General features: G+C 48.2%; 1 protein-coding gene across 7 annotated transcripts in view; it reads right to left on the reverse strand.

The window, feature by feature from the left end:
- Positions 1 to 5,833, reverse strand: part of allc (allantoicase) — a 68,884-nt gene extending 63,051 nt beyond the window's left edge. The window contains exons 1-2 of one of the 7 annotated variants that reach the window (XM_078541672.1): positions 5,735 to 5,833; positions 3,278 to 3,436 (exon numbers count right to left, since the gene is read on the reverse strand). In XM_078541672.1, coding sequence (XP_078397798.1) covers positions 3,278 to 3,367 — 90 coding nt within the window. In that variant the 5' untranslated portion in view covers positions 3,368 to 3,436; positions 5,735 to 5,833. Of the gene's footprint in view, positions 1 to 3,277; positions 3,467 to 3,609; positions 3,671 to 5,730 lie in introns of those variants that run through there. The other 6 variants (XM_078541671.1, XM_078541673.1, XM_078541670.1 and 3 more) reach the window with 6 other exon arrangements.
- Between the last annotated feature and the right edge of the window lie 13,032 nt (positions 5,834 to 18,865).

Here is an 18,865-nt window from a genome sequence, read left to right on the forward strand (position 1 = left end):
CAGTGTCAACGGCCTGTGTGCATCATTGAAACAAAAAACAAAAAACACCACCTCCAAAGATTCACAAACAGAACAAAAACAGAAATACCTAGAAAAACTCAGCAGGTCTGGCAGCATCGGTGGAGAAGAACAAAGTTGACGTTTCGAGTCCTCAAGGCCCCTCAACAGAACTAAGTAAAAATAGGAGATGGGTGAAATATAAGCTGGTTTAAGGTGGGGGGAGGGGGGAGAAGTGGGGGAGAAGGAGGGGTGCGGTGGTTGTTGGGACAGGCAAGCAGTGATAGGAGCAGATAATCAAAAGATGTCACAGGCAAAAGAACAAAGAGGTGCTGAAGGTGGTGATATTATCTAAAAGAATCTGCTAATTAAGAATGGATAGCAGGACATGCAAGGTACAGATAGCTCTAGTGGGGGTGGGGTGAAATAAGACTAAAAGGGCATAAAAGGTATAGTTTTGTCATTAGTCATCTCAATTTCTCTGCTCCTCTCACCCATTCTAATCTGTCTCTCTCTGAACTTACTGCACTCCGTTTTCTCAGGTCCAACACTAACATTGTCATCAAACCCGCTGACAAGGGTGGTGCTGTTGTTGTCTGGCGCACTGACCTCTACCTCGCGGAGGCTGAGCGTCAACTCGCAGACACTTCCTCCTACCTCTCCCTGGACCATGACCCCACCACTAAACATCAAGCCATTGTTTCCAGGACTGTCACTGACCTCATCTCCTCTGGAGATCTTCCTCCCACAGCTTCCAACCTGATAGTCGCCCAACCTCGGACAGCCCGCTTCTACCTCCTAACCAAAATCCACAAAAAGGACTGTCCCGGCAGACCGATCGTGTCAGCCTGTTCCTGCCCCACGGAACTCATTTCTCGTTATCTTGACTCCCTTCTCTCTCCCCTTGTCCAGTCCCTTCCCACCTACATCCGTGATTCCTCTGACACCTTACGTCACATCAACAATTTCCAGTTCCCTGGCCCCAACCGCCTCCTCTTCACCATGGACGTCCAATCCCTCTACACCTCCATCCCCCACCAGGATGGTCTGAGGGCTCTCAGCTTCTTCCTCGAACAGAGGCCCGAACAATCCCCATCCACCACTACTCTCCTCCGTCTGGCTGAACTTGTTCTCACACTGAACAATTTCTCCTTTAACTCCTCTCACTTCCTCCAAATAAAAGGTGTGGCTATGGGTACCCGCATGGGCCCCAGCTATGCCTGTCTCTTTATGGGGTATGTGGAAAATCCCTTGTTCCAGTCCTACTCCGGCCCCCTCCCACAACTCTTTCTCCGGTACATCGATGATTACTTCGGTGCTGCTTCATGCTCTCGTCAGGACCTGGAAAAATTTATTAATTTTGCTTCCAATCTCCACCCCTCCATCATTTTCACATGGTCCATCTCTGACATTTCCCTTCCCTTCCTTGACCTCTCTGTCTCAATTTCTAGTGATAGACTGTCCACCAATATCCATTACTAGCCTACCAACTCACACAGCTACCTCGAATACAGCTCCTCACACCCCGCTTCCTGTAAGGACTCCATCCCATTCTCTCAGTTCCTTCGCCTCCGTCGCATCTGTTCTGATGACGCTACCTTCAAAAATAGTTCCTCTGACATGTCGTCCTTCTTCCTTAACCGAGGCTTTCCACCCACTGTAGTTGACAGGGCCCTCAACCGTGTCCGGCCCATCTCCCGCGCATCCGCCCTCACGCCTTCTCCTCCCAGAAACATGATAGGGTCCCCCTTGTACTTACTTATCACCCCACCAGCCTCCTCATTCAAAGGATCATCCCCCGCCATTTCCGCCAACTCCAGCATGATGCCACCACCAAACACATCTTCCCTTCACCCCCCCGGTAGGGATCGTTCCCTCCGTGACACCCTGGTCAACCCTTTCATCACCCCCTACTCCTCAACCCCCACCTACGGCACCTCCCCATGCATACGCAAAATATGCAACACCTGCCCCTTCACTTCCTCTCTCCTCACCGTCCAAGGGCCCAAACACTCCTTTCAAGTGAAGCAGCATTTCACTTGCATTTCCCCCAACTTAGTCTACTGCATTCATTGCTCCCAATGCGGTTTTCTCTACATTGGAGAGACCAAACGCAGACTGGGCGACCACTTTGCAGAACATCTTCGGTCTGTCTGCAAGAATGACCCAGACCTCCCTGTCGCTTGCCATTTTAACACTCCACCCTGCTCTCTTGCCTACATGTCTGTCCTTGGCTTGCTGCATTGTTCCAGTGAAGCTCAACGCAAACTGGAGGAACAGCACCTCATCTTCCGACTAGGCACTTTACAGCCTTCCAGACTGAATATTGAGTTCAACAACTTTAGATCTTGAACTCCCTCCTCCATCCCCACCTCCTTTCCGTTTCTTCCCCCTCCCATTTGTTTTTTTCCAATAATTTATATAGATTTTTCTTTTCCCACATATTTCCATTATTTTTAAATCTATACCTTTTATGCCCTTTTAGTCTTATTTCACCCCACCCCTACTAGAGCTATCTGTACCTTGCATGTCCTGCTATCCATTCTTAATTAGCACATTCTTTTAGATAATATCACCACCTTCAACACCTCTTTGATCCTTTTGTCTGTGACATCTTTTGGTTATCTGCTCCTATCACTGCTTGCTTGTCCCTACAACCACCCCCCCTTCTCCCCCCCACCACCCCCCCACTTCTCCCCCCAGCTCCCACCTTAAACCAGCTTATATTTCACCCCTTTCCTATATTAACTTAGTTCTGTTGAAGGGTCATGAGGACTCGAAACGTCAACTTTGTTCTTCTCCACCGATGCTGCCAGACCTGCTGAGTTTTTCCAGGTATTTCTGTTTTTGTTTTGGATTTCCAGCATCCGCAGTTTTTTGTTTTTATTCACAAACAGAATGTGGGCTCTAGGCTGAGGGAGTGCTGCATTGTCAGAGGTGCTGGGATTTGCATGAGACATTAAATTGAGCTCTGTTCAATTAGATGTCAAAGATCCCATTTCACGTTTGAAGAACTGTAGGGAATTTCCCCAGTGACATGTCTAACATTCCAAACATATATTAGTTCGGTCATCCATTCATTTATTTGCTGTTCATGGGATTTTCTTGTGTGCCAACTAGTTGCCACACTTCTCTCTATAACAAGATTAACTACACTTCCAAAGTAATCCAATGGTTTTAAACCACTTAGAGAAATTAAAGTTCTGATATAAATACAATTTATTTACTTCTTCATTCCACAAAGTCCTTGACAAGTTAATGAGTGCCAATGCAAGCCTACCTTTGCTCCTGTTGTTTCACAAGCCAGGTCATTCAACTGGACAAAGTCTGGAAGCTTCACTATGTTTTCCTGGATCGGACGAGCTGCCATTGTTCAATCAGTTCTCACAGATTAAATGTTGCGTTTTCTTCCTGATTGTAATGTTCTTGACAAATGAAACTATTGCAGGAAAACACGAAGCAACCTTTTCTGTTTGTAAATTATATACTTGAATTAATCCAAGGTGAAAAACAATATTACGATGGAAATATTTTCCCTAAAGCTCAGCACTTGTAGTATTGAATACATTAAATATACAATGGCACTTGGAGTATGCAAGTTATGCATTTGACATACCACTTTTCCTTTGATGAGCCAATTTACACCCTCGCCACCCAGCTAATAACACAGATCCTTATGTTAAGGTTGCACTAAGTACCTGATCTTTGTTGTGCGGGTATTAGAGTTGAACCAAGGCCCTTCAGCAAAGGGAAGTGACACCACTGGGGAATAGAGTTCCACCAACTAATGACCCTCTGAGAGAAAAAAATTCTCCTCTTATTCCTTAGATCTATTATTTTTAAATGCTGTCCCCTAGTTTTAGTCTCCCCCACAAGTGGAAACATTCTCCCTATCAAGTCGCTTCAGGATCTTATATGCTTCAATAAGATCACCTTTCATTCTTCTAAACTCCATTCAGTATAGGCCCAGCCAGTTCAACCTTTCTTCTTAAGGTAAGCCCTTCATCCCAGGAATGAGTCAAGTGAACCTTCTCTGAACTGCTTATGATTGAATTATATCCTTTTTCAAAGAAGATGACCAAAACTGTACACAGCTCTTCAGATGTGGTCTCACCAACACCCTGTACAGCTGCAGTAAAACTTCCCTAATTTTATATTCCATTCCTCTTGCAATTATTGCCAACATTCTATTCGCCTTCCTAATCATTTGCTGTACGATGTGCGATGGCACAGTGATTCATGTTCCAGGACACCCAGATCTCTCTGTACCACTGAATTCTGCAATCGCTTTCCATTTAAATAGCATACAGCTTTTCCATTTGTCCTGCCAAAATGGACAAGTTCACATTTTCCCACATTATACTGCATCTGCCAAATTTTTGTCCACTTACTTAACCTATCTATTTCCCTTTGTAGACTCTTTACCTCCTCTTGACAACTTACTTTCCTACCTATCTTGGTGTTATCGGCAAATTTAGCTACCATACATTCAGTCCCTTCATCCAAGTCATTGATATAGATTGTAAACAGTTGAGGCGCAGCACTGATACCTGTGGCACTCCACTAGTTATCGCTTGCCAACCTGGGAAAGACCCATTTATCCCTTGATCCATGCTAATACATTACCCCCTACATGTGCTCTTACCTGGTGTAATAACCTTTAATGTGGCACCTTATTAAATGCTTTTGGAGATCCAAGTACACAAGGGTTCCCCTTTATCCAACCTGCTTGTTTCTTCCTCAAAGAACTTGAATAAATTAGTTAAACACGATTTCTCTTTCACAAAACCGTGTTGATGCTGCCTGATCCCATGATGATTTTCCAAGTATCCTGCTATAACCTCCTTAATCATAGATTCTAGCAATTTCCCTATAACACATGTCAGGCTAACTGGCTTATAGTTCCCTGTTTTCTGTCTCCTCCTTTTCTTGAATAAAAGCATTACAATTGCTATTTTCCAATCCACTGGGACCCTTCCAGAATCTGAGGAATTTTGGAAGATTAGAACCAAAGCATCTACTTCCTCTGCAGCCACTTCTTTTAGGTGTATATCACTCTCTGTCCACTCTGTGTATTCAGATGCTGCTGTCAGATTTTTGTAATTACCTCCCTAAATTGCACTGTATCTCCATCTACCTCCTCATTTAAAAACCTTCAAAAACCCATCTCCTCGCCAAGTTTTAATCGCATCTCATTCCCTGGCACTAAACCATTTTTTACATCTATCTGTGAAGCACCTTGGAATTTTTTTTATCTTAAAAGGTGCTATCCAAATGCAAATTGTTTCACCCTACATTGTGCACTACCTTGTCACCTTTTTCCTAACTACTTCACAGCACTGTATATGATTAAATCTTTCCACTATTTGTTCACACGTTAACTGATGCATTAAATTGCTTTCATGTAGTGGCCCTTTATAGGCTAACGAGCGATATCTTTTAGCAATCAACGTTCCAGCATGAATAGATTTTAAATGGGCATTTCTAACTTCCCATATGAATAGACATTTTTAATTTGTTTAAATATGGCAAATCTTAAAACAAAACAGAAGTAACAACATCAAATACTTCAAATGTTAAAAGGTTACTAAAGATAACAAAAGTTTATAAAAAGAAAATTTCATCACAAAATACTACTGAGCCTAATAGTTTGTTTTATTCTGATTTATACAATTTAAATTACGCTAACTCCAAATTTACATTTATTTGGAGTATGCAAGTTATGCATTTGACATACCACTTTTCCTTTGATGAGCCAATTTACACCCTCGCCACCCAGCTAGTGACTTTGAAATGCAAAAATGCTGCAGCCTGCTCAACTGCCCAAATGTAAAACTGCAGAGTGAACTTATAATCATGCAGTCACTGACCTCGAGCTGCATCATCATGCATTGCAAACCATGCAAAATGGGAAACAGACTACAGGTCTGCACTTCATCAGTTTTTCTTAGTCAGTGACACAATATGCATAATTAAAATTCCTTGCTATCCACCTTTGACGTGAGCAGTTTTCGAACCAAGTCTTCAATTAATACTGCTGTAGGTAGTACTGCTCTATGTGACACAGGCACTTATGCAAAGACCTTACTCATCCCACCCTGACTCAACCATTGTACATAAGAGGATTCCTGAGTTCCACAATACAGGATAAAAATTTAAGTCGCACAATTTAGAAACTCACCACTAAATGTCCAGTGAGGTTAAAGCAGCAAAATCACTGTGCTACAGTTCTTCTGAGATAACTTATCATTTTTAAAACAGGGGACCGATGATCCACATAATACCCAGCATATCTAGTGTAAAAAGACTTCGGTTTAAAGTTATGAAACTTATTCCTGAAATGGGAAATGGAAAAGGGGTGGGATTGGAGAAACTGAGGGAGAAGAGAGTGGCAATTTATAATCAATAATATACTCATTCTATAACGTATTTGAAATAACTACATGCTTCATAGAGAGCAAAAAAAGGTTTGCTTATTTAAGGAGAGGGAAAGGGTCAGGTTGGCGCTGCTTTGTTGTCAGTGGTGGTGAGGGTGGATGGTCCTGTGCTTTGGTAGATTTGAGGATAGTCTGAGGGAGATGGAAAAACTGAAGTGGGAGTCATGGGGCGGAATCGTCCCAGATTTGCACTGAGTGCGGTAGTGGGCTGGCAAAACATTGGCCGCAATGGCGGCTTTTCACATCGAATCGTCCCAAACCCACCGCATCAGTTATGCATTCCCGGGAAACACACCATTTCCATGGCAGGCGGGATCTCATTCGTCCGCCATGCCATCACCTCGCCGCTTCAGCACGCCGGGCGCCATAGTTGAAGTGCAGCCATACACACACATCTCAGCGCTTCCAGCCCACAACTACTGCAGGGAAGGTGTCTACAAAAGGCAAAAAGACTGCAGTCCCCAGGTTTAATGATGCGTCACTGGGATGCCTTTTGGATGCTGTGCAGTGTCCTCTACCCTCGTCCTGGCTGGGCAGCGGCATCACCAATCCAGCATGGCAGGCGGTGGCAGTGGTGGTCAGCACGAATGCCTTGCCAAAGGACAGCCACCCAGTGCCACCACAGGATGAATGGTTTCATCCATTCTGTTTGGTTAATTCACTCTTCTCATCACTCTCAACACTCACACTCACAAAACCATCACACATCCACAGTGATCTCACACCTCAAGGGACAACACCACTAACTCTCACACACACCCTCACATCTCCATCAGGCTCATATCCTCTGGAGCTCACGTCCTCATCCCGTCCATGTCTCCGCTCACTACACAAACATTCCATGCAGTGCCATGTGCCCTGCTCACACTCTCTCCATCTGTTTTCACGCAGGCTCACATTAGCAGGGAGAGGTCCCAGACTGGGGGTGGACTGGTCCACATTAAGCCCCTCACTCACTTTGAGAATCGTGCCATCGCGCTGACTGGTGAGGATGTGGACCGTGCCTGCGGTGATGGTGCAGTGAACACCCACTTGAGGATCCTGCATCACATCATGCCTCTCTCAATGCTACTGTGAGTGCTCTCTCTCCTACTTTTAACTCTACTGCCATGCACTAATTATCTCTACTTTGGTTCACAGGGAGCTCTGCCAAGTGACCGACACCCTCAGCCAGCCAGTCCCTCAGCTCCACCCACATCCTCATCTCCAGCCAAGAGGACACCTCCTTTGAAGAGCTGGAAATAGGCAGCCTGGGAGATCCTCACAGCGCTTACCCACAACCTCCACCAGTGTGGACACACACCTCGGTGGGACCAAGATCTAGAGTAGGCTCGCTTCACAATCTGGTGGTCACGCATGGACATATATCCGCAGCAAGAGGAGGCAGGTTCAGCCGAGCTCCCAGGCACTCAGAGGACTGCTGGGGAAGAGGCACCTGTGAGGTTTGAGTCAGATGACAAGCCTCTAGGTTTGGCCTTCCAACTCATTCTGGAGAGTCAGCAGAAGGCGGGGGAACATCACACAGAGCTATTGGAAGCCCTCAACAGAGTGGCACATGAGTTAGAGGAATGTGTCTGCCTGCTCACTGATGCAGTGTTGCCCACATGAGCGTGCATGGAGGCCATGAAGACCCTGGTCCAGCAGAATGCAGAGATACGTGCAGACCTGCACTCCATAGTGGGAGCCATGTGTGAGTTCCTGCAATGGCAACACGAGAGGGAAACAGGGCACCTCAACACCCCTCCAGGTGCTCCTTCCCCTCAACAAGTCAGGTCAGAGCCCTCGGGCACCCAAAGGGAGGAAGGACAGCAGCTGGACACCACAGGTCATCCACTGAGGAATCTCAGAGGCTGTCCTCTCCCTCCAAGTCCCTTTGCCTATGAGCCCCTCAACCTCATGCTCTGTCACCACAGAGGGAGCAGCTGGCCCACGAATGATCCTGGAGAGAAAAGCATATGTGTGTCAGGGCCTTTCAGAGCCTCATGCAAGCACTCACTCATGCAGGTGAATCATTTACATATCACACTCACCTCAATGTCCTGAGCATTTCGAATGCTGCCTGCTGGGGTTCACTTTCAGTTGTCCATCTGAGCTGACCTGAATCTCCACCCAACCAATGATCACACTCCCATGCAGCACCTGATCTCGCCCACTACGATTGTCATTTCACATTCAATTTGGACAGCATGGTCTGGATTTGCTTTTTTGTGTGCTCTCCTGTCTTTTCCCCTCCCCCAGTCACCCATTTCTTTCCCCCATCACAGTTGACCACACCCGTCAGTATCACCTACCCCTTCTACCTCCTCTCCATGACCTACCAGCCACAACCTTTTTCCTTCGGGGATGTCCAGGTGAACGTGCATGTTCCCTTCCTTCCTGAAAATCCCACCACCATCCACATTAAACTCCCCAACCTCCTCCTTCACAACACCCAGGGTCTATGCCTGCCTCTGAGGCCCCGCCAACCACCCTCGCTGTCCCTTCTATCGTTACTGTCAAACCTTCACCCTCCCACCCCACCACCTCACTCTACCCTTTTCACAATTCCTTCATACCATGTCCACCCTCAGCATAGACATATCAGACCCCTCCCTTGCACGTTCACCTGCCCTTTCCCCTCCTCTGGGCCCCTGCCGCCAGGAACCACTTCCCCTCCCCCACCCCACTTAGTCCCTCCTCCTTCCTGACTCCTTCCTACACCCTTACTTCTTCCACCACCCTTAGTCCATCCCCCCTCCCAGCTCCTTCCTCCAGCCTTACCCCTTACTCCAGTTTCACTTCTTCCTCCAGCCTTACTGCTTCCCCCTTCCCGACTCCTTCCTCCACTCTTACTTCTTCACCCTTACTCCATCCCCTCCCTGCACTCCTTCCTCCCCCTGGACTCCCTCCCCTCTATGCACTTACCCCACCCCACCACCGCTCCCCTCATACTCCACCCCCAACTATCAACTGCCACACCAATACCTTCACTGCCCCCTCCCAATCTCACCCCCCGACACCTCTTCCTTTCCCATCCGATCCAAGACCTTCCTCTCCCAACCCCTCGACGACCATCCGTTGCGAGCACCAACGGTGACTTTCCAACTTCTGTGAGCTGCTTAATAGCAGAGCCACGTCCATGAGAAACCACCCAGTATTTCATGGATGTTCCTCCAGTGTTTCGTTGCTGTTGGGGTGTAGCATCTTCTGCTCCTCAGCTGTCCACAATGCGAGCAAGGCGCTGGCCGGTAAGTCCCGATTTCTGAACGTCACAATTGTCAATTAGTGTTTTACACCGGCATGTTTTCCCGCCGATGTGAGTGGATGATCCAGCGGGGGGATGAGTCTGGTGGGCTGGCGTTTCAATGCTACACTGACGTATTACAATGAGGTTCCCGGCGTCCGATGGCGATGAACGCCACGGCGCGGACAATCGCAAACTGGTTTCACCATGTCATGTAACCGACTACTGGCCTTTTTGCCACAACATCTGGTCACACCACTGAAAACGCCTGATGCCAACAGGCACAGGCAATCCCAACCATGAGTTTGATATGTTGCAGCATGACTGGGGGAGTTTGACGGTGCTGCAGTGAGATTTCTGCAGTATGACAGTGCTGCAGTGAGCCTGGTGGATTTTGATGGTGCTGCAGTGAGGCTGGTGGAGTTTGACGATGCTGCAGTGAGGCTGGTGGAGTTTGACGATGTGGCAGTGAGGTTACTGGAGTTTGACAGTGATGCAGTGAGGTTTCTGGAGTTTGACAGTGATGCAGTGAGGTTTCTGGAGTTTGACAGTGATGCAGTGAGGTTTCTGGAGTTTGACAGTGATGCAGTGAGGTTTCTGGAGTTTGACGATGTGGCAGTGAGGTTACTGGAGTTTGACAGTGATGCAGTGAGATTTCTGGAGTTTGACAGTGATGCAGTGAGCATTCTGGAGTTTGACAGTGGTGCAGTGAGGTTTCTGAAGATTCACGGTGCTGCAGTGAGGGTTCTGGCATTTGACGGTGCTGCAGTGAGGTTTCTGGAGTTTTACTGTGATGCAGTGAGGTTTCTGGAGTTTTACTGTGATGCAGTGAGGTTTCTGGAGTTTTACTGTGATGCAGTGAGGTTTCTGGAGTTCTACGGTGTGGCAGTGAGGGTTCTGCAGTTTGACGGTGCAGCAGTGAGATTTCTGGAGTTTGACGGTGCTGCAGTGAGGTTTCTGGTGTTTGACAGTTCTGCAGTGAGGTTTCTGGAGTTTTACTGTGATGCGTGAGGCTCCTGGAGTTTGACGATGGTGCAGTGAGGCTGGTGGATGTTTACGGTGCTGCTGTGAGGTTTCTGCAGTTTGACGGTGCTGCAGAGATATTTCTGGAGTTTGATGGTGCTGCAGTGAGTTTTCTCGAGCTTGACCATTCAGCACTGTGGCTTCTGGACTTTGATGGTGCTGCATTAAGGCTAGAGGTTTCTGGAGTTCTACGGTGCTGCAGTGAGGTTTCTGGTGTTTGACGGTGCTGCAGTGAGGTTTCTGGAGTTTTACTGTGATGCGTGAGGCTCCTGGAGTTTGACGATGGTGCAGTGAGGCTGGTGGATGTTTACGGTGCTGCAGTGAGGCTGGTGGAGTTTGCTGGTGCTGCAGTGAAATTTCTGGAGATTCACGGTGCTGCAGTGAGGCTGGTGGAGTTTGACGGTGCAGCAATGGAGTTTCTGGAGTTTGACGGTGCTGCAATGAGGTTTCTGGAGTTTGCTGGTGCTGCAGTAAGGTTTCTGGAGCTTGACGTTGTTGCAGTGAGGATTCTGGTGTTTGACAGTGCAGCAGTGACATTTCTGGAGATTGACGGTACTGCTGTGAGTTTTCTGGAGTTTGACGGTGCTGTAGTGAGTATTCTGGAGTTTACAGTGCTGCAGTGAGGTTTCTGGAGTTTGACGGTGTTGCAGTGAGATTTCTGGAGATTGACGGTGCTGCAGTAAGGTTTCTGGAGTTTGATGTTGCTGCAGTGAGGTTGGTGGATTTTGACGGTGATGCAGGGAGGCCGATGAAGTTTGAAGGTACTGCAGTGATGTTTCTAGAGCTTGATTGCAGAACTGTGGATCCTGGAGTTTGACGGTGATTCTGGGAGGCTGATGAAGTTTGAAGGTGCTGCAGTAAGTTTTCTGAAGTTAGACAGTACTGCAGTGAGGCTGGTAGAGTTTGACGGTGCTGCAGTGAGGTTTCTGGTGTTTGACGGTTCTGCAATGACGTTTCTGGAGTTTGCTGCTGCTGCAGTGAGGTTGGTGGATTTTGACGGTGCTGCAGTGAGGTTTCTGGAGTTTGACGGTGCTTCAGTGAGGTTGGTGCAGTTTGTCGGCGCTGCGATGAGGTTTCCGGAGTTTGACGGTGCTGCAATGAGATTTATACAGCTTGACCATTCAGCACTGTGGCTTCTGGACTTTGATGGTGCTGCATTAAGGCTGATGGAATTTGAAGATGCTGCAGTGAAATTTCTGGAGATTCACTGTGCTGCAGAGGGGCTGGTGGAGTTTGACGGTGCTGCAATGAGAATTCTGGTGTTTGACGGTGCTGTAGTGAGGTTACTAAAGTTTACAGTGCTGCAATGAGGGTACTGGAGTTTGATGGTGCTGCAGTGAGGTTTCTGGAGCTTGACGGTGCAGCACTGTGCTTTCTGGAGTTTGATGGTGATGCTGGGAGGCTGATGAAGTTTGAAGGGGCTGCAGCGGGTTTTCTGGAGTTTGATGGTGCTGCAGTGAGATTTCTGGAGTTTGCTGCTGGTGCAGTGAGGTTTCTGGGGTTTCATGGTGTGGCACTGAGGTTTCTGGACTTTGACAGTGTTCAATGATGGTTCTAGAGTTTTACTGTGCTGCAGTGAGTTTTCTAGAGCTTGACGGTGCTGCAGTAAGGTTTCTGGAGTTTGACAGTGTTCCGTGATGTTTCTAGAGTTTTACTGCACTGCTGTGAGTTTTCTAGAGTTTGGCGGTGCTGCAGTAAGATTTCTGGAGTTTGATGTTGCTGCAGTGAGGATGGTGGAGTTTGCTGGTGCTGCTGTGAGGTTTCTGGAGTTTGACGGTGCTGCAGTGAGATTTCTACAGCTTGACTATTCAGCACTGTGGCTTCTGGACTTTGATGCTGCTGATTAAGTCTGGTGGAATTTGAAGATGCTGCAATGAGGTTTCTGGAGTTTGATGGTACTGCAGTGAGGCTGGTGGAGTTTGCTGGTGCTGCAGTGAAATTTCTGGAGGTTCACGGTGCTGCAGAGGAGCTGGTGGAGTTTGACGGTGCTGCAATGAGGTTTCTGGAATTTGACAGTGCTGCAGTGAGGTTTCTGGAGTTTGACGATGCTGCAGTGAGGTTTCTGGAGTTTGAAGGTGCTGCAGTGAGGTTTCTGGAGATTGACGGTGCTGCTGTGAGTTTTCTGGAGTTTGACAGTGCTGCAGTGAGTTTTCTGGAGTTTACAGTGCTGCAAAGTGGGGTCTGGTGTTTTCTGGTGCTGCAATGTGGGTTCTGGAGATTGACAGTGCTGCAGTGAGGTTTCTGGAGTTTGACGGTGCTGCAGTGAGTTTTCTGGAGTTTGATGGTGCTGTAGTGAGGTTTCTGCAGTTTGACGATGCTGCAGTGTGGTATATGGAGTTTGACGGTGCTGCAGTGAGGTTTATGGAGATTGACGGTGCTACAGTGAGTTTTCTGGAGTTTACGGTGCTGCAGTGAGTATTCTGGAGTTTACAGTGCTGCAGTGAGAGTTATGGAGTTTGATGGTGCTGCAGCGACGTTTCTGGAGCTTGACGGTGCAGAACTGTGGTTTCTGGAGTTTGATGGTGATTCTGGGAGGCTGATGAAGTTTGAAGGTGCTGCAGTGAGTTTTCTGAAGTGTGACAGTACTGCAGTGAGATTGGTGGAGTTTGACGGTGCTGCAGTGCAGTTACTGGAGTTTGATGGTGCTGCAGTGAGGTTTCTGGAGTTCTACGGTGCTGCAGTGAAGGTTATGGTGTTTGACAGTGCTGCAGTGAGGTTTCTAGAGTTTTACTGTGATGCGTGAGGCTCCTGGAGTTTGACGATGGTGCAGTGAGACTGGTGGATGTTTACGGTGCTGCGGTGAGGTTTCTGGAGTTTGACAGTGCTGCAGTGAGATTTCTGGAGATTGACGGTGCTGCAGTGAGTTTTCTGGAGTTTGATGGTGCTGTAGTGAGGTTTCTGCAGTTTGACGATGCTGCAGTGAGTTTTCTGGAGTTTGATGGTGCTGTAGTGAGGTTTCTGCAGTTTGACGATGCTGCAGTGTGGTATATGGAGTTTGACGGTGCTGCAGTGAGGTTTATGGAGATTGACAGTGCCACAGTGAGTTTTCTGGAGTTTACGGTGCTGCAGTGAGTATTCTGGAGTTTACAGTGCTGCAGTGAGAGTTATGGAGTTTGATGGTGCTGCAGTGACGTTTCTGGAGCTTGACGGTGCAGAACTGTGGTTTCTGGAGTTTGATGGTGATTCTGAGAGGCTGATGAAGTTTGAAGGTGCTGCAGTGAGTTTTCTGAAGTGTGACAGTACTGCAGTGAGATTGGTGGAGTTTGACGGTGCTGCAGTGCAGTTACTGGAGTTTGATGGTGCTGCAGTGAGGTTTCTGGAGTTCTACGGTGCTTCAGTGAAGGTTATGGTGTTTGACAGTGCTGCAGTGAGGTTTCTAGAGTTTTACTGTGATGCGTGAGGCTCCTGGAGTTTGACGATGGTGCAGTGAGACTGGTGGATGTTTACAGTGCTGCAGTGAGTTTTCTGGAGTTTGACGGTGCTGCAGTGAGTTTTCTGGAGTTTACAGTGCTGCAGTGTGGGTTCTGGAGATTGACAGTGCTGCAGTGAGGTTTCTGGAGTTTGACGGTGCTGCAGTCAGTTTTCTGGAGTTTGATGGTGCTGTAGTGAGGTTTCTGCAGTTTGACGATGCTGCAGTGTGGTATATGGAGTTTGACGGTGCTGCAGTGAGGTTTATGGAGATTGACGGTGCTACAGTGAGTTTTCTGGAGTTTACGGTGCTGCAGTGAGTATTCTGGAGTTTACAGTGCTGCAGTGAGAGTTATGGAGTTTGATGGTGCTGCAGCGACGTTTCTGGAGCTTGACGGTGCAGAACTGTGGTTTCTGGAGTTTGATGGTGATTCTGGGAGGCTGATGAAGTTTGAAGGTGCTGCAGTGAGTTTTCTGAAGTGTGACAGTACTGCAGTGAGATTGGTGGAGTTTGACGGTGCTGCAGTGCAGTTACTGGAGTTTGATGGTGCTGCAGTGAGGTTTCTGGAGTTTTACTGTGATGCGTGAGGCTCCTGGAGTTTGACGATGGTGCAGTGAGACTGGTGGATGTTTACAGTGCTGCAGTGAGTTTTCTGGAGTTTGACGGTGCTGCAGTGAGTTTTCTGGAATTTACAGTGCTGCAGTGTGGGTTCTGGAGATTGAAGGTGCTGCAGTGAGATTTCTGGAGTTTGATGGTGCTGCAGTGAGTTTTCTGGAATTTGATGGCGCTGTAGTGAGGTTTCTGCAGTTTGACGGTGCTGCAGTGAGGTTTCTGGAGATTGGCGGTGTCACAGTGAGTTTTCTGGAGTTTACGGTGCTGCAGTGAGGCTGGTGGAGTTTGATGGTGCTGCAGTGTGGTTTCTGGAATTGACGGTGCTGCAGTGAGGTTTCTGGAGTTTGATGGTGCTGCAGTGAGGTTTCTGAAGTTTTACTGTGCTGTGTAAGGCTTCTGGAGTTTGACGATGGTTCAATGAGGCTGGTGGAGGTTTACGGTGCTGCAGTGAGGTTTCTGGAGTTCGATGATGCTGCAGTGAGATTTCTGGAGTTCTACTGTGCTGCAGTGAGATTTCTAGAGTTTGACGTTGCTGCAGTGAGATTTCTATAGTTTGACGGTGCTGCGGTGAGTTTTCTAGAGTTTACGGTGCTGCAGTGAGATTTCTAGAGTTTGACGGTGCTGCGGTGAGTTTTCTAGAGTTTACGGTGCTGCAGTGAGATTTCTAGAGTTTGACGGTGCTGCAGCGAGGTTTCTGGAGTTTGACGGTGCTGCGTGAGTTTTCTGGAATTTGATGGTGCTACAGTGAGTTTTCTGGAGTTTTCTGGTGCTGCAGTGAAGTTTCTGGAGATTAACGGTGCTGCAGTGAGTTTTCTGGAGTTTGACGGTGCTGCAGCAAGGTTTCTGGAGATTAACAGTGCTGCAGTGAGGTTTCTGGAGTTCTATGGTGCTGCAGTGAGGTTTCTGGAGATTGACGGTGCTGCAGTGAGGTTTCTGGAGTTTGCTGGTGCTGCAGTAAGGTTTCTAGAGCTTGACTGTGCTTCAGTGAGGATTTTGGAGATTAACGGTGCTACAGTGAGGTTTCTGGAGATTGACGGTGCTGCAGTGATGTTTCTGGAGTTTTACTGTACTGCGTGAGGCTCCTGGAGTTTGACGATGGTGCAGTCAGGCTGGTGGAGATTTACGGTGCTGCAGTGAGGTTTCTGGAGTTTGATGGTGCTGCATTGAGGTTTCTGGACGTTGCCGGTGCTACAAAGATATTTCTGGAGTTTGATGGTGCTGCAGTGAGGTTTCTAGAGCTTGACCATGCAGTACTGTGGCTTCTGGACTTTGATGGTGCTGCATTAAGGCTGGTGGAATTTGAAGATGCTGCAGCGAGGTTTCTGGAGTTTGACGGTGCTGCAGTGAGGCCAGTGGGGTTTGCTGGTGCTGCAGTGAAATTTCTGGAGATTCACGGTGCTGCAAAGGGGCTCATGGATTTTGACCGTGCTGCAATGAGGTTTCTGGAGTTTGACGGTGCTGCAGTGAGGTTTCTGGAATTCGACGGTGCTGCAGTGAGGCTGGTGGAGTTTGCCAGTGCTGCAGTGAGGTTTCTGGGGTTTCATGGTATGGCAGTGATGTTTCTGGAATTTGATGGTGTTCAGTGATGTTTCTAGAGTTTTACTGTGCTGCAATGAGTTTTCTAGAGTTTGGCGGTGCTGCCGTAAGATTTCTGGAGTTTGATGTTGCTGCAGTGAGGCTGGTGGAGTTGACGGTACTACAGTGAGGTTTTCTGGAGTTTGACAGTGCTGCGATGAAGTTTCTGGAGTTTGACGATGCTGCAGTGAGGTTTTCTGGAGTTTGACGATGCTGCAGTGAGGTTTTCTGGAGTTTGACGGTGCTGCAGTGAGGTTTCTGGAGTTTGACGGTGCTGCAGTGAGGATTCTGGTGTTTGATTGTGCTGCAGTGAGGATTCTGGTGTTTGACGCTGCTGCAGTGAGGTTTCTGGAGTTTGATGGTGCTGCAGTGAGGTTTCTGGAGTTTGACGGTGCTGCAGTGAGGTTTCTGGAGTTTGACAGTGGTGCAGTGAGGTTTCTGGAGTTTGACGGTGCTGCAGTGAGGATTCTGGTGTTTGACGGTGCTGCAGTGAGGTTTCTGGTGTTTGACGGTGCTGCATTAAGGCTAGTGGAATTTGAAGGTTCTGCATCAAGGTTTCTGGAGTTTGACGGTACTGCAGTGAGGCTGGTGGAGTTTGTTGGTGCTGCAGTGAATTTTCTGGAGATTCACGGTGCTGCAGTGAGGTTTCTGGAGTTTGACGGTGCTGCAGTGAGGTTTCTGGAGATTGACGGTGCTGCAGTGAGGTTTCTAGAGTTTGCTGGTGCTGCAGTGAGGTTTCTAGAGCTTGACTGTGCTTCAGTGAGGATTTTGGAGATTAACGGTGCTGCAGTGAGGTTTCTGGAGTTTTACTGTACTGCGTGAGGCTCCTGGAGTTTGACGATGGTGCAGTGAGGCTGGTGGAGGTTTACGGTGCTGCAGTGAGGTTTCTGGAGTTTGACGGTGCTGCATTGAGGTTTCTGGATGTTGCCAGTGCTACAGAGATATTTCTGGAGTTTGATGGTGCTGCAGTGAGGTTTCTAGAGCTTGACCATGCAGTACTGCGGCTTCTGGACTTTGATGGTGCTGCATTAAGGCTGGTGGAATTTGAAGATGCTGCAGCGAGGTTTCTGGAGTTTGACGGTACTGCAGTGAGGCCGGTGGAGTTTGCTGGTGCTGCAGTGAAATTTCTGGAGATTCACGGTGCTGCAGAGGGGCTCATGGATTTTGACCGTGCTGCAATGAGGTTTCTGGAGTTTGACGGTGCTGCAGTGAGGTTTCTGGAATTCGACGGTGCTGCAGTGAGGCTGGTGGAGTTTGCCAGTGCTGCAGTGAGGTTTCTGGGGTTTCATGGTATGGCAGTGATGTTTCTGGAATTTGATGGTGTTCAGAGACGTTTCTAGAGTTTTACTGCGCTGCAATGAGTTTTCTAGAGTTTGGCGGTGCTGCCGTAAGATTTCTGGAGTTGATGTTGCTGCAGTGAGATTGGTGGATTTTGACGGTGCTGCAGTGAGGCTGGTGGAGTTGACGGTGCTGCGATGAAGTTTCTGGAGTTTGACGATGCTGCAGTGAGGTTTTCTGGAGTTTGACGGTGCTGCAGTGAGGATTCTGGAGTTTGACGGTGCTGCAGTGAGGATTCTGGAGTTTGATGGTGCTGCAGTGAGGATTCTGGTGTTTGACGCTGCTGCAGTGAGGTTTCTGGAGTTTGATGGTGCTGCAGTGAGGTTTCTGGTGTTTGACGGTGCTGCATTAAGGCTAGTGGAATTTGGAGGTTCTGCATCAAGGTTTCTGGAGATTCACGGTGCTGCAGTGAGGTTTCTGGAGTTTGCCGGTGCTGCAGTGAGGTTTCTGGAGTTTGCTGGTGCTGCAGTGAGGTTTCTAGAGCTTGACTGTGCTTCAGTAAGGATTTTGGAGATTGACGGAGCTGCAGTGAGTTTTCTGGTGTTTGACGATGCTGCAGATACGTTTCTGGAAATTGACGGCGTTGCAGTGAGATTTCTGGAGATTGACAATGCTGCAGATACGTTTCTGGAGATTGACGGTGCTGCGGTGAGTTTTCTGGAGTTTGACGATGCTGCAGATACGTTTCTGGAGATTGACGGTGCTGCAGTGAGGGTTATGGAGTTTGTTGGTGCTGCAGTGAGGTTTCTGGAGATTGACGGTGCTGCAGTGAGTTTTCTGGTGTTTGACTGTTCTGCAGTGATGTTTCTGGAGATTGACGATGCTGCGGTGAGTTTTCTGCAGTTTTATGGTGCTGCAGTGAGGTTTCTGGAGTTTGACGGAGCTGCAGTGAGGTTTTTGGATTTTGCTGGTGCTGCAGTGAGAGTTCTGGAGTTTGACGGTGCTGCAGTGAGGTTTATGGATTTTGCTGGTGCTGCAGTGAGGGTTCTGGAGTTTGACGGTGCTGCAGTGAGGTTTCTGCAGTTTGCCGGTGCTGCAGTGAGGCCAGTGGAGTTTGAAGGTGCTGCAGTGAGGTTTCTGCAGTTTGATGGTGCCGCAGTGTGGTTTCTGCAGTTTGACGGTGCTGCAGTGAGGTTTCAGGCAGCTTGGGAGTGGTGGGTGTAGAGTTTGACAGTGTTGGGGGCGGGGCCGCCAATTTTTCCCATTGCAGAATCATTCAGTCCATGCTGGACGGGGCTGTTCTGTCGCCCC

Source organism: Cetorhinus maximus, chromosome 5 (genome assembly GCF_964194155.1).
Source record: "Cetorhinus maximus chromosome 5, sCetMax3.hap1.1, whole genome shotgun sequence".
NCBI classification, from domain to species: Eukaryota; Metazoa; Chordata; class Chondrichthyes; order Lamniformes; family Cetorhinidae; genus Cetorhinus; species Cetorhinus maximus.